The 21208-nt window shown below is 40.4% G+C and overlaps 1 protein-coding gene across 1 annotated transcript in view; it reads right to left on the bottom strand.

The window, feature by feature from the left end:
- Window positions 1-21208, bottom strand: part of LOC115432855 (AP-1 complex subunit beta-1-like) — a 114079-nt gene that overhangs the window by 32527 nt on the left and 60344 nt on the right. Inside the window, 1 exon segment of the mRNA XM_030153908.1 lies at window positions 17116-17375. Coding sequence (XP_030009768.1) covers window positions 17116-17375 — 260 coding nt within the window.

Here is a 21208-nt window from a genome sequence, read left to right as displayed (position 1 = left end):
TTTACATGTGAGCATTGTGCTGAGTCCCATGAATGGATAGATATGTCACATGTGGGGAAAATGTCCAAAGTGACAAATGAGTTCCAAACATCGCAAATTTGCGGGCTTGTCAAAAAAAAACTAAGACAGTTATGGAAAAAGTGTGACACCATTTTACTGAGGAGGGTTCACTGTATCTTTTGGCGCTATTTAGAAGTCAATACGACAAACGGTGTCATCGTAGTTAGTTTTGAAAATTTTATTTTAAATGGCATATTGCGAACTTCCTGTTGGAGATAGGTCATCAGTGTCAGTGAAGTTTTGTAGAGCACCGTCCAACCAACATTCTGACACTGGTTCCATATCTCTACAACATTCCTACTGGCCACTAGGGCATTTGCCGCATTTTTTCACATAGGTGGTGCTAGAGAGCCCATTTTGGTACCTATGGGATTAATTTTTTCATTTTATCAAATTTTTCGCCTGGCCTGACATGTGTGCCAAATTTGGTGAGTTTTTGAGCATGTTTAGGGGGTCAAAATCCAGGTCAAAGTGACGGCGGAAAAATAATAATAAAAAACGAACGAATAACAATAGGGCCTTGCTTGCAGGCAAGGCCTCTCACTGTGTGAGAGGGCCTTACCTTTCGGCTCGGTCCCTAATTAAAGCTGCAAGCAGCATTGGGCGGGACCTCACACCGGGTGTTCCGCCTCCCCCGCGATCCGCCTCCCGTGACCGTCCATGCCTCAGCTCCACTCACACCTCTCCGTCCCCATACCAGTTCCCACCCTTTAGTGTCTGTCCTTCTTACATCTGTACAGAACACCAGCGACCCTCTGCTGAAACCACCATCACCTTTAAATGAGACTTTTATTTTGGAAACCCTACTGTGTGTATGTGCATTTGTTTTGTATGTGAGAGAAAGAATCAGTTTGAAAAATGAATTGAAATTGTGTGAATAATTAAGCATGAAAGTGATGTTTTCTCACATTTAAGGCTTTTATTTTGGAAAAACCCTATTGTGTGAGCATGTGTGTCTGTGAGAAAGAGTACTTTTGAATGAAGAAACATTGTACAAACAGTTGAGCGTTTGGTCATAAAAATGAAAAGAAGTTATGCAATAGACATTTTGTATTATTCTTAATTGGGGTTTTATTTTGAAAAAATGTACTCCGTGTACTTTTGAATGTGTGCAAAATTTCCAATATCCACAATACAATGCAGTAAAACCTGTTTAAAAAAAAAAAAAAAAAAAATTGGATTGCCTGGGACTTGAACCAGGGTCCTTCTGCTCCATAGGCAGCTACATGAACCACTGCACTACAGAGAGACATTTGAAAGTGTGCACCAGGAAGACTTTTATAGGGATTTTGCCATTGTGAAAAGTGAAACTAAAGATAGTCTTTAAAAAAATCGCCATAATTCCATAACCGTAGGTCGTATCTGAAAAATTCTTTCACTTTTGGATTCTGCAGACTTGTGGGAATTTAATGAGGTATAACCTTTTAGATAAATGTCTGAAATGAATAAGTTGTAATTGCAGAAATGTAGAGTAACTTTAAAGGCAGATTGCCAATTTCCTGTTGGAGTTAGCTCATGAGTGTCAGTGTATGATTTGTCAGCTCAATCAGACCAACATTTTGGCATTTGTTTCATGTTTCTGTGACATTCCTACTGGCCGCTAGGGCCAATTTTGTGTGTTTTTTAGTACATAGGTGGCGCTACAGAGTCCATTTTGGCACCCAAGGGGTTAATTTTGATATTGAATCAAAGTGTTCACCAGCCATGACATACACGGCAAATTTGGTGAGTTTTGGAGCATGTTAAGGGGGTCAAATGGCAGTCTAAAGTGGAAAAAGTATAAAAATAAACAAATTGCTATAAATCAATAACAGTACATCGAATCTCAAAAATTTTTGCATGTGAGAGTTGTGCTGAGTCCCATGAACGCGTAGATATGTCACATGTGGGGAATAACTCCAAAGTGAAAAATGAGTTCCAAACATCGCAACTTTGCGGATTTGTAAAAAAAAAACTAAGACAGTTATGGAAAAAGTGCGAGATCACTTTTTTGAAGAGGGTTCACTCTATCTTTTGGTGGTATTTAGAAGTCAATACGACAAACGGTGTCATCGGAGTTAGTTTTGAAAATTTTATTTTGAAAGGCATATTGCGAAGTTCCTGTTGGAGATAGGTCATCAGTGTCAGTGGATGATTTGTAGAACATTGTCCAACCAACATTTTGGCACTGGTTCCATGTCCATGTATTTTTTGACATAGGTGGCGCTAGAGAGCCTATTTTGGCACCTATGGGATTAATTTTTTCATCTTATCAAATTTTTTGCCAGGCCTGACATGTGTGCCAACTTTGGTGAGTTTTTGAGCATGTTTAGGGGGTCAAAATCCAGTTCAAAGTGACGTCGGAAAAATAATAATAAATTAAAGCTGCAAGCAGCATTGGGCGGGACCTCGCACCGGGCGATCCGCCTCCCCCGCGATCCGCCACCCGTGACTGTCGACGCCTCAGCTCCACTCACACCTGTCCGTCCCCATACCAGTTCCCATCCTTTAGTGTATGTCCTCCTTACATCTGTACAGAACACCAGTGACCCTCTGCTGAAACCACCATCACCTTTAAAATGAGACTTTTATTTTGGAAACCCTACTGTGTGTATGTGCATTTGTTTTTAATGTGAGAGAAAGAATCAGTTTGAAAAATGAATTGAAATTGTATGAATAAGTGAGTATAAAAGTGATGATTTCTCACATTTAAGGCTTTTATTTTGGAAAAACCCTATTGTGCGAGGATGTGTGTCTGTGAGAAAGAGTACTTTTGAATGAAGAAACATTGTACAAACAGTTGAGTGTTTGGTCATAAAAATGAAAAGAAGTTATGTAATAGACATTTTGTATTATTCTTAATTTTGGTTTTATTTTGAAAAAATGTACTCCGTGTACTTTTGAATGTGTGCAAAATTTCCAATATCCACAATACAATGCAGTAAAACCTGTTTTAAAATAAAATAAAAAAAAAAAAAAAATTTTTTGGATTACCTAGGACTTGAACCGGGGTCCTTCGGCTCCATAGGCAGCTACATGAACCACTGCACTACAGATAGACATGTGAAAATGTGCACCAGCAAGACTTTTATAGGGATTTTGCCATCTGGAAAAGTGAAACTAAACAGTCTTCAAAAAATCGCTATAATTCCATAACCGTAGGTCGTATCTGAAAAATTCTTTCACTTTTGGATTCTGCAGACTCGTGGGAATTCAATGAGGTCTAACTTTTATGTCAAAACTCTGAAATGAATAAGCAGTAATTGCAGAAACGTAGAGTAACTTTCAAAGGCAGATTGCCAACTTCCTGTTGGAGTTAGCTCATGAGTGTCAGTGTATGATTTGTGGGGCTCAATCAGACCAACATTTTGGCATTTCTTTCATGTTTCTGTCACATTCCTACTGGCTGCTAGGGCAGATTTTGTGTGTTTTTTAGTACATAGGTGGCGCTACAGAGTCCATTTTGGCACCCAAGGGGTTAATTTTTGATATTGTATGAAAGTGTTCACCAGCCATGACATACATGGCAAATTTGGTGAGTTTTGGAGCATGTTAAGGGGGTCAAATGGCAGTCTAAAGTGGAAAAAGTATGAAAATAAAAGAATTGTTATAAATCAACAACCGTACATCCTATCTCAAAAATTTTTGCATCTGAGCATTGTGCTGAGTCCCATGAATGTGTAGATATGTCACATGTCAGGAAAAACTGCAAAGTGAAAAATGAGTTCCAAACATCACAACTTTGCGGGCTTGTAAAAAAAAAACTAAGACAGTTCCGGAAAAAGTGAGAGATCACTTTTTTGAGGAGGTTTCACTCTATCTTTTGATGCTATTTAGAAGTCAATATGACAAACGGTGTCATCGGAGTTAGTTTTAGAAATTTTATTTTGAAAGGCATATTGCGAACTTCCTGTTGGAGTTAGGTCATAAGTGTCAGTGGATGATTTGTAGTGCTTCATCCAACAAGAATTTTGGCACTGGTTTCATGTCTGTACGACATTCCTAGTGGCCACTAGGGCTTTTCCCATTTTTTTCACATAGGTGGCGCTAGAGAGGCCATTTTGGCACCTATGGGGTTAATTTTTACATTTTATCAAATTTTTCGCCAGGCCTGACATGTGTGCCAAATTTGGTGAGTTTTTGAGCATGTTTAGGGGGGCAAATTCCAGTTTAAAGCGTCACGGAAAAATAATAATAATAATAATAATAATAATATAAAAACGAATGAAAAACAATAGGGCCTTGCTTGCAGGCAAGGCCTCTCACTGTGTGAGAGGGCCTTACCTTTCGGCTCGGTCCCTAATAATAATAATAAAAAACGAACGAATAACAATAGGGCCTTGCTTGCAGGCAAGGCCTCTCACTGTGTGAGAGGGCCTTACCTTTCGGCTCGGTCCCTAATTAAAGCTGCAAGCAGCATTGGGCGGGACCTCGCACCGGGCGATCCGCCTCCCCCGCGATCCGCCACCCGTGACTGTCGACGCCTCAGCTCCACTCACACCTCTCCGTCCCCATACCAGTTCCCATCCTTTAGTGTCTGTCCTCCTTACATCTGTACAGAACACCAGTGACCCTCTGCTGAAACCACCATCACCTTTAAAATGAGACTTTTATTTTGGAAACCCTACTGTGTGTATGTGCATTTGTTTTTAATGTGAGAGAAAGAATCAGTTTGAAAAATTAATTGAAATTGTATGAATAAGTGAGTATAAAAGTGATGATTTACCACATTTAAGGCTTTTATTTTGGAAAAACCCTATTGTGTGAGGATGTGTGTCTGTGAGAAAGAGTACTTTTGAATGAAGAAACATTGTACAAACAGTTGAGTGTTTGGTCATAAAAATGAAAAGAAGTTATGTAATAGACATTTTGTATTATTCTTAATTTTGGTTTTATTTTGAAAAAATGTACTCCGTGTACTTTTGAATGTGTGCAAAATTTCCAATATCCACAATACAATGCAGTAAAACCTGTTTTAAAATAAAATTAAAAAAAAAAAAAAATTTTAGATTACCTGGGACTTGAACCGGGGTCCTTTGGCTCCATAAGCAGCTACATGAACCACTGCACTACAGAGAGACATGTGAAAATGTGCACCAGCAAGACTTTTATAGGGATTTTGCCATTTGGAAAAGTGAAACTAAACATAGTCTTCAAAAAATCGCTATAATTCCATAACCGTAGGTCGTATCTGAAAAATTCTTTCACTTTTGGATTCTGCAGACTTGTGGGAATTCAATGTGGTCTAACTTTTATGTCAAAACTCTGAAATGAATAAGCAGTAATTGCAGAAACGTAGAGTAACTTTCAAAGGCAGATTGCCAACTTCCTGTTGGAGTTAGCTCATGAGTGTCAGTGTATGATTTGTCGGGCTCAATCAGACCAACATTTTGGCATTTGTTTCATGTTTCTGTGACATTCCTACTGGCTGCTAGGGCAGATTTTGTGTGTTTTTTAGTACATAGGTGGCGCTACAGAGTCCATTTTGGCACCCAAGGGGTTAATTTTTGATATTGTATGAAAGTGTTCACCAGCCATGACATACATGGCAAATTTGGTGAGTTTTGGAGCATGTTAAGGGGGTCAAATGGCAGTCTAAAGTGGAAAAAGTATGAAAATAAAAGAATTGTTATAAATCAACAACCGTACATCCTATCTCAAAATTTTTTGCATGTGAGCATTGTGCTGAGTCCCATGAACGTGTAGATATGTCACATGTCAGGAAAAACTGCAAAGTGAAAAATGAGTTCCAAACATCACAACTTTGCGGGCTTGTAAAAAAAAAAACTAAGACAGTTCCGGAAAAAGTGAGAGATCACTTTTTTGAGGAGGTTTCACTCTATCTTTTGATGCTATTTAGAAGTCAATATGACAAACGGTGTCGTCGGAGTTAGTTTTAGAAATTTTATTTTGAAAGGCATATTGCGAACTTCCTGTTGGAGTTAGGTCATAAGTGTCAGTGGATGATTTGTAGTGCTTCATCCAACAAGAATTTTGGCACTGGTTTCATGTCTGTACGACATTCCTAGTGGCCACTAGGGCTTTTCCCATTTTTTTCACATAGGTGGCGCTAGAGAGGCCATTTTGGCACCTATGGGGTTAATTTTTACATTTTATCAAATTTTTCGCCAGGCCTGACATGTGTGCCAAATTTGGTGAGTTTTTGAGCATGTTTAGGGGGGCAAATTCCAGTTTAAAGCGTCACGGAAAAATAATAATAATAATAATAATAATATAAAAACGAACGAAAAACAATAGGGCCTTGCTTGCAGGCAAGGCCTCTCACTGTGTGAGAGGGCCTTACCTTTCGGCTCGGTCCCTAATAATATAAAAACGAACGAAAAACAATAGGGCCTTGCTTGCAGGCAAGGCCTCTCACTGCGTGAGAGGGCCTTACCTTTCGGCTCGGTCCCTAATAATAATAATAATAATATAAAAACGAACGAAAAACAATAGGGCCTTGCTTGCAGGCAAGGCCTCTCACTGTGTGAGAGGGCCTTACCTTTCGGCTCGGTCCCTAAAAACGAACGAAAAAACAATAGGGCCTTGCTTGCAGGCAAGGCCTCTCACTGTGTGAGAGGGCCTTACCTTTCGGCTCGGTCCCTAATTAAAGCTGCAAGCAGCATTGGGCGGGACCTCGCACCGGGCGATCCGCCTCCCCTGCAATCCGCCTCCCGTGACCGTCGACATCTCAGCTCCACTCACACCTCTCCGTCCCCATACCAGTTCCCACCCTTTAGTGTCCGTCCTCCTTACATCTGTACAGAACACCAGCGACCCTCTGCTGAAACCACCATCACCTTTAAATGAGACTTTTATTTTGGAAACCCTACTGTGTGTATGTGCATTTGTTTTGTATGTGAGAAAAAGAATCAGTTTGAAAAATGATTTGAAATTGTATGAATAAGTGGGTATAAAAGTGATGATTTATCACATTTAAGGCTTTTATTTTGGAAAAACCCTATTGTGTGAGCATGTGTGTCTGTGAGAAAGAGTACTTTTGAATGAAGAAACATTGTACAAACAGTTGAGCATTTGGTCATAAAAATGAAAAGAAGTGATGTAATAGACATTATGTATTACTTTTAGTAGGGGTTTTATTTTGAAAAAATGTACTCCGTGTAATTTGTAATGTGTGCAAAACGTCCAAAATTCACAATATAATGCAGCAAAACCTTTAAAAAAAAAAAAAAAAAAAAAATTAAAGCTGCAAGCAGCATTGGGCGGGACCTCGCACAGGGCGTTCTGCCTCCCCTGCGATCTGCCTCCCTTGACCGTCGACACCTCAGCTGCACTCACACCTCTCCGTCCCCATACCAGTTCCCACCCTTTAGTGTCCGTCCTCCTTACATCTGTACAGAACACCAGCGACCCTCTGCTGAAACACCATCACCTTTAAATGAGACTTTTATTTTGGAAACCCTACTTTGTGTATGTGCATTTGTTTTGGATTTGAGAGAAAGAATCAGTTAGAAAAATGAATTGAAATTGTATGAATAATTGAGCATGAAAGTGATGATTTGTCACATTTAAGGCTTTTATTTTGGAAAAACCCTACTGTGTGAGCATGTGTGTCTGAGAAAGAGTACTTTTGAATGAAGAAACATTGTACAAACAGTTGTGCATTTTGTCATAAACATGAAAAGAAGTTATGTAATAGACATTTTGTATTATTCTTAATTGGGGTTTTATTTTGAAAAAATGTACTCTGTGTACTTTTGAATGTGTGCAAAGTTTCCAGTATCCACAATACAATGCAGTAAAACATGTTTAAAAAAAAAAATCTTGAATCACCTGGGACTTGAACCCAGGTCCTCTTGTTCAATAGGCAGCTACATGAACCACTACACTACAGACAGACACATGCAAATGTGCACCAGGAAGAGTTTTATAGGGACTTTGCCATTGTGAAATGTGAAAATAAACATAGTCTTCAAAAAATCGCCATTATTCCATAACCGTAGGTCGTATCTGAAAAATTCTTTCACTTTTGGATTCTGCAGACTTGTGGGAAATTAATGAGGTATAACTTTTGTGTGACTTTTGTGTGACCGTGCGACCGTGACCGTCGACACCTCAGCTCCACTCACACCTCTCCGTCCCGATACCAGTTACCACCCTTTAGTGTCTTTCCCCCTTACATCTGTACAGAACACCAGCGACCCTCTGCTGAAACCACCATCACCTTTAAAATGAGACTTTTATTTTGGAAACCCTACTGTGTGTATGTTCATTTGTTTTGTATGTGAGAGAAAGAATCAGTTTGAAACATGAAGTGAAATTGTATGAATAATTGAGCATATAAGTGATGATTTGTCACATTTAAGGCTTTTATTTTGGAAAAACCCTATTGTGTGAGCATGTGTGTCTGTGAGAAAGAGTACTTACCCCCCAGTACCCCCCAGTCTCTATATCTCTATCGCTCTCTCTTTTCTCCTCCTTTACTCTCTCTCTCTCTCTTTAACCCCAACTGGTCAAGGCAGACAGCCATCCTTCAGGAGTCTGGGTCTGCTCGAGGTTTCCGCCCGTTAAAGGGAAGTTTTTCCTCGCCACTGTCACCAATCACAAGTGTTTGCTCCTGAAAGATTCTGTTGGGTCTCTGTAAACTTAATTTGATTATGATTTGAATTGATAAAGCACTTTGTGACTCTGTCTGTGAAAAGTGCTCTATAAATAAAATTACTTTACTTACTTTACTTACTTTTGAATGAAGAAACATTGTACAAACAGTTGAGCGTTTGGTCATAAAATGAAAAGAAGTTATGTAATAGACATTTTGTATTATTCTTAATTGGGGTTTTATTTTGAAAAAATGTACTCCGTGTACTTTTGAATGTGTGTAAAATTTCCAATATCCACAATACAATGCAGTAAAACCTGTTTTAAAATTATAAAAAAAAAACAAAAAAAAAACAAACATTGGATTGCGTGGGACTTGAACTAGGGACCCTCTGCTCCATAGGTAGCTACATGAACCACTGCACTACAGACAGACAAGTACAATCCTGCACCAGAAAGAGTTTTATAGGGATTTTGCCATATTGAAAAGTGAAAGTAAACATAGTCTTCAAAAAATCACCATAATTCCATAACCGTAGGTCGTATCTGAAAAATTCTTTCACTTTTGGATTCTGCAGACTTGTGGGAATTTAATGAGGTATAACTTTTGTGTCAAAAGCCTGAAATGAATAAGCAGTAATTGCAGAAACGTAGAGTAAGTTTCAAAGGCAGATTGCCAGCTTCCTGTTGGAGTTAGCTCATGAGTGTCAGTGTATGATTTGTTGGGCTCAATCAGACTAACATTTTGGCATTTGTTTCATGTTTCTGTGACATTCCTACTGGCTGCTAGGGAGGATTTTTGTGTGTTTTTTAGTACATAGGTGGCGCTACAGAGTCCATTTTGGCACCCAAGGGGTTAATTTTGATATTGAATCAAAGTGTTCACCAGCCATGACATACATGGCAAATTTGGTGAGTTTTGGAGCATGTTAAGGGGGTCAAATGGCAGTCTAAATTGGAAAAAGTATGAAAATAAACAATTTTTTATAAATCAATAACCGTACATTGTATCTCAAAAACTTTTGCATGTAAGTGTTGTGCTGAGTCCTGTGAACGCGTAGATATGTCACATGTGGGGACAAAGTCCAAAGTGAAAAATGAGTTCCAAACATGGCAACTTTGCGGGAGTGTAAAAAAAAAAACTAAGACAGTTCCGGAAAAAGTGAGAGATCAGTTTTTTGAGGAGGTTTCACTCTATCTTTTGGTGCTATTTAGAAGTCAATACGACAAACGGTATCATTGGAGTTAGTTTTCAACATTTTATTTTGAAAGGCATATTGCGAACTTCCTGTTGGAGTTAGGTCATAAGTGTCAGTGGATGATTTGTAGAGCATCAACCAACCAAAATTTTGTTACTGGTTTCATGTCTGTGCGACATTCCTACTGGCCACTAGGGCAGTTACCGTTTTTTTTTTTTACATAGATGGCGCTAGAGAGGCCATTTTGGCACGTATGGGGTTAATTTTTTCATTTTATCAAATTTTTCGCCAGGCCTGACGTGTGCCAAATTTGGTGAGTTTTTGAGCATGTTTAGGGGGTCAAAATCCAGGTCAAAGTGGCATCAGGAAAAAAAAAAATATATATATATATAATTAAAGCTGCAAGCGGCATCTAAAGGCCCTCGCCACGGGCACGTCCAGTAGAAGTATGTCCATCGTTCAGCAGGTGGCGATCTAGCCCCAAATTTTGTGTCTTCTGATGAATGCGTGTAGGCCTGGGAGATTGACAACTGATTCAAATTTGAGGCCAATCTTTGTTTGTATATCCAAACTAAAGAAAGTTTTGTATAAGTAAATCTGTAGGGGGCGCTATGCAGCTAAAATTAAATTTCTTCCGTTGAATGGGTGTAGGCCTGCGAGATGTACCACTGAGTCAAATTTGAGCCAAGTTGGTGTTCGTATGTCCGAATTGATGCAATTTTTGTGAAGGTAAATTTGTAGGGGGCGCTACTGAGCGAAGTGGCAATTTCTTTTGATAAATGGGTGTAGGCCTGGGAGATTGACAACTGATTCAAATTTGAGCCAAATTGGTGTTTGTATGTCTAACGTGAAGTAATTTTCGTAAAGGTAAAATTGTAGGGGGCGCTATGGCACTGAATTTCAAATTTTTCTGATAAATGGGTGTAGCCCTGGGAGATAGATGTCTGAGTCAAATTTGAGCCAAATCGGTGTTCGTATGTCCGAACTGAAGCAATTTTAATAAAAAAATATTTAAAAATTTTGTAGGGGGCGCTGTAGTGCAAAATTTCAGTTTCTTTTGACAAATAGGTGTAGGCCTGGGAGACAGATGTCTGAGTCAAATTTGAGCCAAATCGGTGTCCGTATGTCAGAACTGATGTCATTTTTGTAAATGTACATTTGTAGGGGGCGCTATAGTGCGAAATTTCAATTTCGTTTAATAAATGGGTGTAGGCCTGGGAGATAGACGTCTGAGTCAAATTTGAGCCAAATCGGTGTTTGTATGTCTAAGATGAAGCAATTTTTGTGATGGTAAATTCCCGAAAAAACTTCGCAATGTTTGCAACCTCGTTGCAAAAAAACAGTGACACCGATTCCAAAAATTCGGCTAACTTTTGATTCCCCACTTCTCTAGATACTGTACACCAATTTTGAGCTCATTTGACCAAATGCCCAAGGAGGAGATAGTTAAAATACAACATCAGCGAAAACGCTGACTCAGCATTTTGGAAATTTCAATCCAAAATGGCCGACTTAGGGTTGGTTTAGGGGCGTGGCCATTATAATATTTTTTGTTTGTCTCCTCATGATGAATCTGTGTACCGATTTTCGTGGCTGTATGACAAACTTTATGTTGGACACGCTCCCATTGGCGCAAGGCATTTCCACTTTTCAAGGGGGCGCTGCCGCAACATTTCTTTACCGACATCTACGAAACCTATATGTAAATTCAATTTTGCACATTTCTGAATTTTAGGCAAACTTTGGTGAGTTTTCGTAAATGTTCAGGGGGTCAAATTGAGCTCAAAGCGCAGGAGAAAGAAAAATAAGACAAAAATAAATAAATAAATAAAAATTAAAGCCGCAAGCAGCATCTAAAGGCCCTCGCCACGGGCACGTCCAGTAGAAGTATGTCCATCGTTCAGCAGGTGGTGCTCTAGCACCAAATTTCAATGTCTTCTGATGAATGGGTGTAGGCCTGGGAGATTGACAACTGATTCAAATTTGAGGCAAATCTTTTTTTGTATGTCCAAACTAAAGAAACTTTTGTATAAGTAAATCTGTAGGGGGCGCTATGCAGCTAAAATTAAATTTCTTCCATTGAATGGGTGTAGACCTGCGAGATTTACCACTGAGTCAAATTTGAGCAAAATCGGTGTTCGTATGTTTGAATTAATGCAATTTTCGTGAAGGTAAATTTGTAGGGGGCGCTATTTAGCAAAATGTCATTTTCTTTTGATAAATGGGTGTAGGCCTGGGAGATTGACAACTGATTCAAATTTGAGCCAAATTGGTGTTTGTATGTCTAACGTGAAGTAATTTTTGTAAAGGTAAAATTGTAGGGGGCGCTATGGCACCGAATTTCAAATTTTTCTGATAAATGGGTGTAGCCCTGAGAGATAGACGTCTGAGTCAAATTTGAGCCAAATCGGTGTTCGTATGTCTGAACTGAAGCAATTTTAATAAAAAAATATTAAAAATTTTTGTAGAGGGCGCTGTAGTGCAAAATTTCAGTTTCTTTTGACAAATAGGTTTAGGCCTGGGAGACAGATGTCTGAGTGTAATTTGAGCCAAATAGGTGTTCATATGTCCGAACTGATGTCATTTTTGTAAATGTACATTTGTAGGGGGCGCTATAGTGCAAAATTTCAATGTCTTTCAATAAATGGGTGTAGGCCTGGGAGATAGACGTCAGAGTCATATTTCAGTGAAATCGGTGTTTGTATGTCTGAGCTGAAGCATTTTTTGTGATGGCAAATTTTCGAAAAAACTTCGCAAAGTTTGTAAACTCGTCGCACAAAAACGGTGACACCGATTCCAAAAATTCGGATAACTTTTGATGTCCCACTTCTCTAGATACTGTACACCGATTTTGAGCTCATTCAGCCAAACGGCTTAGTAGAAGATAGTTAAAATACAACGTCAGCGAAAACGCTTACTCAGCATTTTGGAAATTTCAATTCAATATGGCCGACTAAGGGTTGGTTTAGGGGCGTGGCCATAATAATATTTTCTGTTTGTCTCCTCATGATGAATCTGTGTACCAATTTTCGTGGCTCTACGACAAACTTAATTTTGGATGAGCTCCCATTGGCGCGATGCATTTCCACTTTTCAAGGGGGCGCTGCCGCAACATTTCTTTACTGAACTCTACGACACCTATATGTAAATTCAATTTCTTGCACTTCTGAATTTTAGGCAAAATTTGGTGAGTTTTCGTAAATGTTCAGAGGGTCAAAATTGAGCTCAAAGAGCAGGAGAAAAAAATAAGAATCTGAGCACAAGAACAATATAGCCATTTCTATGGCAACCACATATTTGGCCTTATTTGAAAGCTCTGGAGCTCCCCCACATGTCTGTCTCAGTGCCGTGAATGTGAATATGTGTGAGAGTGGAGACAGTGGCGAAAGGCGACCGCGTCACTGGCGATTTCGTCCCCATGCGCCCACTGCAGACTCAATAGGCCCTGCGCCGGCTTTACTTGGCTCAGGCCTAAAAACGAACGAATAACAATAGGGCCTTGCTTGCAGGCAAGGCCTCTCACTGTGTGAGAGGGCCTTACCTTTCGGCTCGGTCCCTAATAATGTTAAAGCTACAAGGAGCATTGGGCGGGACCTCGCACCGGGCGATCCGCCTCCCCCGCCATCCGCCTCTCATGACCGTCGACACCTCAGCTCCACTCACACCTCTCCGTCCCGATACCAGTTACCACCCTTTAGTGTCCGTCCTCCTTACATCTGTAGAGAACACCAGCAACCCTCTGCTGAAACCACCATCACCTTTAAATGAGACTTTTATTTTGGAAACCCTACTGTGTGTATGTGCATTTGTTTTGTATGTGAGAGAAAGAATCCGTTTGAAAAATAAATTGAAATTGTATGAATAAGTGAGTATAAAAGTGATGATTTATCACATTTAAGGCTTTTATTTTGGAAAAACCCTATTGTGTGAGCATGTGTGTCTGTGAGAAAGAGTACTTTTGAATGAAGAAACATTGTACAAACAGTTGAGCGTTTGGTCATAAAAATAAAAAGAAGTTATGTAATAGACATTTTGTATTATTCTTAATTGGGGTTTTATTTTGAAAAAATGTACTCCGTGTACTTTTGAATGTGTGCAAAATTTCGAATATCCACGGTACAATGCAGTAAAACCTGTTCTAAAATGAAAAAAAAAAAAAAAAAAATTCATGGATTGCCTGGGACTTGAACCCGGGTCCTTTCATTCCATAGGTAGCTACATGAACCACTGCACTACAGACAGACACTTGCAAGTGTGCACCAGGAAGAGTTTTATAGGGACTTTGTCATTGTGAAAAGTGAAACCAAACATACTCTTCAAAAAATCACCATAATTCCATAACTGTAGGTTGTATCTGAAAAATTCTTTCACTTTTGGATTCTGTAGACTTGTGGGAATTGAATGAGGTATGACTTTTGTGTCAAAAGTCTGAAATGAATAAGCAGTAATTGCAGAAACATAGAGTAACATTCAAAGGCAGATTGCCAACTTCCTGTTGGAGTTAGCTCATGAGTGTCAGTGTATGCAAAGTGAAAAATGAGTTCCAAACATGGCAACTTTGCGGGCTTCTAAAAAAAAAAACTAAGACAGTTCTGGAAAAAGTACGAGATCACTTTTTTGAGGAGGGTTCACTCTATCTTTTGGCGCTATTTAGAAGTCAATACGACAAACGGTGTAATCTGAGTTAGTTTTAAAAATTTTATTTTGAAAGGCATATTGCGAACTTCCTGTTGGAGATAGCTCATAGGTGTCAGCGCGTGATTTGTTGGGCTCGATTGAATGAAGGTTTTGGCATTGGTTTCGTGTCTCTACGACATTCCTCCTGGAAGTTTGCAATTTGAGCATTTTACTTTGAAAGGCAAATTCTGAACTTCCTGTTGGAGTTAGGTCATGAGTGTCAGAGCATGATTTGTTGGGCTCGATGAGACGAAAATTTTGGCGTTGGTTTCATGTTTCTACGACATTCCTACTGGGCGCTAGGGCCGATATTGTGAATATAGGGGGCGCTAGAGAGCTCATTTTGGCACCTATGGGGTTAATTTTTACATTTTATCAAAATTTTTGCCAGACCTGACATGTGTGCCAAATTTGATGAGTTTTTGAGCATGTTCAGGGGGTCAAAATCCAGGTCAAAGTGGTGTGTGAATAATAATATAAAAACGAACGAATAACAATAGGGCCTTGCTTGCAGGCAAGGCCTCTCACTGTGTGAGAGGGCCTTACCTTTCGGCTCGGTCCCTAATAAAAACGAACAAATAACAATAGGGCCTTGCTTGCAGGCGAGGCCTCTCACTGTGTGAGAGGGCCTTACCTTTCGGCTCGGTCCCTAATAAAAGAGGGCCCAGCACCAAACCCTGTGGGTTCCCACATGAAAGAGAAGCAGTGGAGGACACAGAGTCTCCAAGGTTGACACAGAATGTCATGGTCATGGTTCATAGTATAATATAATGCAGTAAAATGCAAAAAAAAAGCAAAAAAAAACAAAACAAAAAAAGAAACAAAAAAAAAAAAAAAAAGCTCAAATGCAGACAGTTTAGTTTTTTGCTACTTGCAGCTTGTATGTACTGTCAGAGTATGGAACAAATACAAGTACCATGACACCCCTAATAGTTAGGTGTTGAATACTAACTTAATCTTTATAATTATACTGATAAAATAAGCTATACATGAAAAAGTAATTGGTGGAATGGCATTAGATAAGCATGAAAAAGTGGCATGATTCCAATCCAAAAACATATTGTAATTGTTGGTATATTTAGCATTCCGATCATGTATGTACTAAGCATTAAAGGCTTGAAGTGTTTCTCTTTTACAGTTTTCAATATGTATACACCTGAGTCCTGCCTCCTCATGTCATGCATCACACTTACTTTTTATTTTTTGGGCTGTAGGTGGACAGGTGAATTGAGGAAAGATGACAACAGAAATTGAAAATAAAACCATTAATGTTTTTGTTAACCTCATGCTTTGTTTGATCACAGCCATTTGCCATTTCAGCATCACTTAACTTATGCAATTTATGTTATTGTGGGTCTCTTCAGGAAAAGTCATCAAATATGGTGGATCATCTGGACAGAACACATTCAACATTTCAAGAGCTGACTGTGGGCCCTATGCAGCATGCAGCCCTATGCATGTATCTGAAGAATGCATTGAGATATCGGCACCAAATTTATACTGTGGATGCATCTTCACATGGAGCAGAAGCCTCGTGAAAATAGGTCACCTTGACCTACTTTTTCAGGGTCAAATGGCCTTATGCAGTTATAATATCTGAGTACTTTCAAAGATAAATATGTATGTAATCAGTTTTATACAAAGTCAATCTAATCCAAATTATAGGGCAGTCACTTTCAACACAATCTTACACTATATTCAGCCAAAGGATATTAAAAATGTGCAGCACATTATGTTTAACAGTTGTAGTGTAGTTTGCTGTCCATTCATGTGTCTCTCCTTATTCCCCCCCTTCTCCCTGCCTCCTCCAATCTCTCCCTCTCTCTTTAATCCCAACTGGTCAAGGCAGACGACCATCCTCCAAGAGCCAGGATTTGCTCGAGGTTTCTGCCTGTTAAAAGGAAGTTATTTTTCACCACTGTCAACAAGTGTTTGCTCCTTGAGTATTCTGTTGGGTTTCTGTAAACTAGCTTAAGAGTCTTTTTTAAACCAGCTCTAAATATAAAGTGTCATTAGATAATTTTTATTATGGTGTGACACTATATAAATAAACTTGAAATTTGACTTGATTTGTAAATAGTAGGCCAATTTATGTCTCTGGGAGCCAGAGCTTTTTGGAGCCAGCACCTGGTGGCACTTACAGACACTTGTGCATTGCCTCATTTTGGAGCCACAGTCTGTACCTGTTATTTAAAAAATATGTCTAGTTGTTTTATATGGCTGAAACTCTGAAGTATTAAAAGCCAAATAGGACATCACAAAAGAAAATAGATGCAGTGGCAGGAGACAGAAACATTGTAAATTTAAGTATCACCCTAAAGGTTTGTGATGAGACTAAAAGTGACCCAACTAAACAGTTAGATTATTTAGGAAGAAGAACTTTTGTTTTTCTCTCTTCAAACATTTGAATCATCAGTGGTTTAACTCTTGAAACATACTTTAGAAGAGAAATTTTAAGAAACAAAATTATACTTGCGATTGCACGTTTAGTATGTAGCATGTAAATACAGCACTAAATACAACATTCCAAGGCTGACAGAATAAGGCGGCAGTAATCGATCAAATGATATTTAATAAAATCAACTTCCTGTTGATAATATGAGTAGAATTCAGCCAGTGCTGCAGAGGATGTGTGTCTGACCTGCTGTGCTGGACAGGGAGGTGTTTCCGGTGGATTCCATGGCTGCCCTCCACAAAGGCGTTGGGAGGTTTGTGATACACAGAGGCCAGGGAACCAATGTGACAGATGAGTTCGTCCAAGAGGGTGGGCTCAATCAGGTCCGTTTCCTCAGAAATTAAAGGCTTTTCTGACAGCACCACTTCCTTGGCCGTCACTGGGTCAGTGGACAACAAGCGCCAGTAAATGTAGCCCCTGTCTCGCAGATCTGGGTTGTCAGAGTCCTAGGGAAAAAGTAAGAGGGGTCAGTCAACAGTCTTTTACAGGCTATACTTCCAAATACTGCTGTGAGTTCGTACATCACAGAGGATCCAGAGGATAGGTTGTAATTGTATCACTTTGGCTGAAGTCTGTGGGGTCTTGACAGTCACATATGCAGAAATGCACTCTTATTTCACTGCAAGATTTTATACAGGAGTCCACTGATCGACTGGCTGCTACTATGCTGCAGTGGTTTTCAATTCAAACGTTCAGTGACTGAGAGAAACCAAAGAGCGAGCTAAACTCTCAGGCACACCTGTGTTCGTATTAATGTGGCATTATTTGGTGAAAAGTCAGACTTGCATGTTTAATGGACAATCATGGTGCTGTGCCATAAGTTCCCTTGTTTTGTTAGCAAGGATTTAGAATTCAAAATATCCCCATTCAACAGCTACCTACACAACCCTCACTGACTAAACAACAATTCATCACTTAATACTTAATTATAGGTGTGTACTGAAGAGGACTGAAAAATACAACTGCAAAAATGTATGCATATTGGAGAGTCATTCAATCATTTTCTGTAACCACTTAATCCTCTGGAGGGTTATAGGCAGGTGGAACCCTTATACACTAACACTGGAGGAACTGGAAGAAACCATTCGTTCACACATTCACTCATGAAGAGAGAATACAATAAATTAAAAAAATAGGACCAATGGCCCCGTAGCTTACCGGCCAAATTAAAAGCTTTGGGAAATGTATCCAGATGCCATTTATTATCACCCAGTTATGTGTATTTATTATATTACAGAAATAGCAAATGTTTTGGTCATATTCCAATCAGATCTGTAAAAAATTAAAATTCCAACTTGATATCATTGATACTTACTGATTTATTGTATCAATCCACTTCCTATCTCTTACAATGGGAACATTTTTCAAAGTCGCACCAAATCCAGAATCAGATCCGGATCGAAATAATTTCAATGCCTTGTGTTGACATCATCATAAAGAAGCTGTATACCAAGTTTGAAGTCAATCAGAACTGTAGTTTCGGAGAAAAAGACAATTGAAATTTTTTCCCCATAAGAGCCCATGTTAAATTTTCCGTAAGTTCCCGGATCCAGAAGAAGATCCTGATCAGCACGTGGCCATTATGTTTTGCTCATCTCCCCATCAGGGCTGGACTGTAGAAATTTACACTTGATATCATTTATTTATACTGAGTTATTGCATCGATCCACTTCCTATCTCTTATAATGGGGAAATTTTTCAAAGTCACCCCAAATCCAGAATCAGATCCGGATCCAAATAATTTCACTAACTTTTGTTGACATCATCATAAAGAAGCTGTATACCAAGTTTGAAGTCAATCGGAATTGTAGTTTCGGAGAAGACAACTGAAATTTTTGTAACGGACGACAGACGACGATGACAGACAACGACGACAGACGACGACGACAGACGATGACGACAGACGATGACGACAGACGACAGATGACGATGACGGACACCACATGACGACAATAGCTTACGGCCTGTCGGCCGGTAAGCTAAAAATGGGACCTATGACTCTGTATCTCACTGACATGTTCTATCAGGAATCAATAACAAGTTGAATTTGCGAGGTTCTGCCACTATCTTAGAGTCCTGTGGTCTTGATGTAGGAGATCAATATCCCAATAGAAGTGGGTGGGCACGGGTAGAATTAAACGAAATGTGGGCGGGTAGCGGGCAAGGAAGTAGCAAAGTAAAAGAAGATTCATGGTTGAAAATAATTTGCAGGACATTTAATGATGATGATCATCTAATTTCACCATGGTTGATCTACAGCTGGTTTGTTTATTGTCAAGTGAGCTTCACCTTTGTTTACATCTAGCCACAGATGGCATTGGGCAGCACATATTAGAGATTTATTGATGGCATGCGTTTTAGCCAAAAATAAAGCCCTTAAGTGTGAGTTACTGTGTAGAAAATGAGTTTAAATACAAGTCAGGTTGTGGGTCTAATGTACGTGGATACGGGTGGGTGCGGATTTGCAGGCAGACACTCTTGTCTCTGCCCACTGTCTCTCACTGAGGGGTAGGGCTTCCCTACGCTGCACACTCACATGTATGTCGCAAGAGAGCGAGAGAGAATCAATTGCAAAACCGAAAACCTGCGGTTCATAAGGGTGGATAATCCCGTGCAGGGTGGACCGAACAGTAAACAGTTTTCCCGAGTACCGTTGCATTTTATATATATCTGTCAGTTTTCTTGGGCATGGGGAAGTACATGGAATAGTAGCCTCCAGGTTGCAGCAGAGGATCTACCACCACAATTGCACCCTTGGCCAGGAGGGCAGTCCGCTCCTGGTCCAGTGCTTGTGCCTTCGCCAGGATGCGAATGATGGTCATCTTGACCCGGCTAAGATGTGTGGGCATTGTCAGAATTGCAGTCTATACCCATGAGTCAGAGTGACAACCACCTGTAGGTCTGATGCATGAGTAGCCCAGTTACTGAGCTGCTGATCAGGAAAAATATCTGACGGCTGGCCTGACGGCCTCACTTCCTGGCCCCATGGCCCTTTGGGGCCGGGGGGGGGGGGGGGGCAAAGTCCGAAGCCCGAGGCTGCCGCACCGGTTGGCAGGAAACAACACAAAAGTCCATGCCATGTCTCTGCTGAGGATAGCACTTACTGCTACACTAATCTCGCGGTGAAAGAGGAGATCGAACACTCAAACCAGCAGTCAGGCACCTGGACCTTTGGGGAGGGGGCACAGTGAGACTGAGGTCTGAAAGCTGCTGCCTGGTTTGTCAGGCTTGGACAGTCCATTCGAGCACGTCCAGGGCAGCTGAACCAAACAACTGCCCTGGCTCCATGGGCACACTGCGGAGAGTCCTTCAGCACGCCTCAGACAGGGCAGACTGAGCGAACCAAACCCACCAGCGAGCTTCAACAAGGTAGGGCATGCTCCGTCCAAGTTCCCTCATCAGTAAAGCAAAAGCCTAAAACTGAACCCAGTGGTCGCACAGTCAACACCTTGAAGGGAGACAGACAACTCAAACATAAGGTGTGCCAGGGAATTACCTAGATGACCTGTTCGAGCATCAGGATTATACGCTCTACATGTCATCGGTAATGTGACACTGGGGCCGCAGACACCAAACATCCCAGCATAGGGCTTCCTTGGGCGACAAAATAAGGGAGGCAACAGCAGGTTCCACAACAGGAATGTGATCTAAACCTGCTGCATTTGCATTGTGCATAGCCGCCAACACATGGCTCTGACGAAAGGAACAGGTGTTTGGGTCCCTCCCACAGGCATGCAACTCCCTCAGGTATTCTCTGGGGGGAGGAACAGCAAAGGACATGGGAGTGCTTTCAGCACCACCCTCTGGCTGTCAGGAGGGATGAAATAGAACTCACCTGTGTGCACGTCACCTAGGTGGAACTATTATTAGCCCATCGAGCCTGAGGCTCCATCTGCAGCCGCTAGAACCGCGCTGCTAATGTTAGCCACACAGTTTAAGAGATAACCCGTGGCCTGAGGCTCGGTCTGCAACCACTAGCATCATGCCACTTACGTTAGTTAGTTCATAAGCGAATGGTGATGCCCCAGTGTTCTACTGAACGTCTTAGGAACTCTTTTGTTCCTGCTGTTGTGCGTTTTTTTAAATGAGAATTTAATACGAAATTGCTATTGGGCTCTTGCACTGATGTTACAAGAGTCTGTAGCAGAGTCCATAATGATGCTGTGTCTTTTTTTTTTACTGTGTCCCACATGCTATGAGTCCATGGCATTTTAATTTCCCCATTTGGGGATTAGTAAAGTGATCTACCTATCTATCTTAGCCACACAGCTCAAGAACT

Source organism: Sphaeramia orbicularis, chromosome 14, assembly GCF_902148855.1.
Source record: "Sphaeramia orbicularis chromosome 14, fSphaOr1.1, whole genome shotgun sequence".
NCBI classification, from domain to species: Eukaryota; Metazoa; Chordata; class Actinopteri; order Kurtiformes; family Apogonidae; genus Sphaeramia; species Sphaeramia orbicularis.
This window is presented reverse-complemented; position numbering and strand designations above follow the sequence as displayed.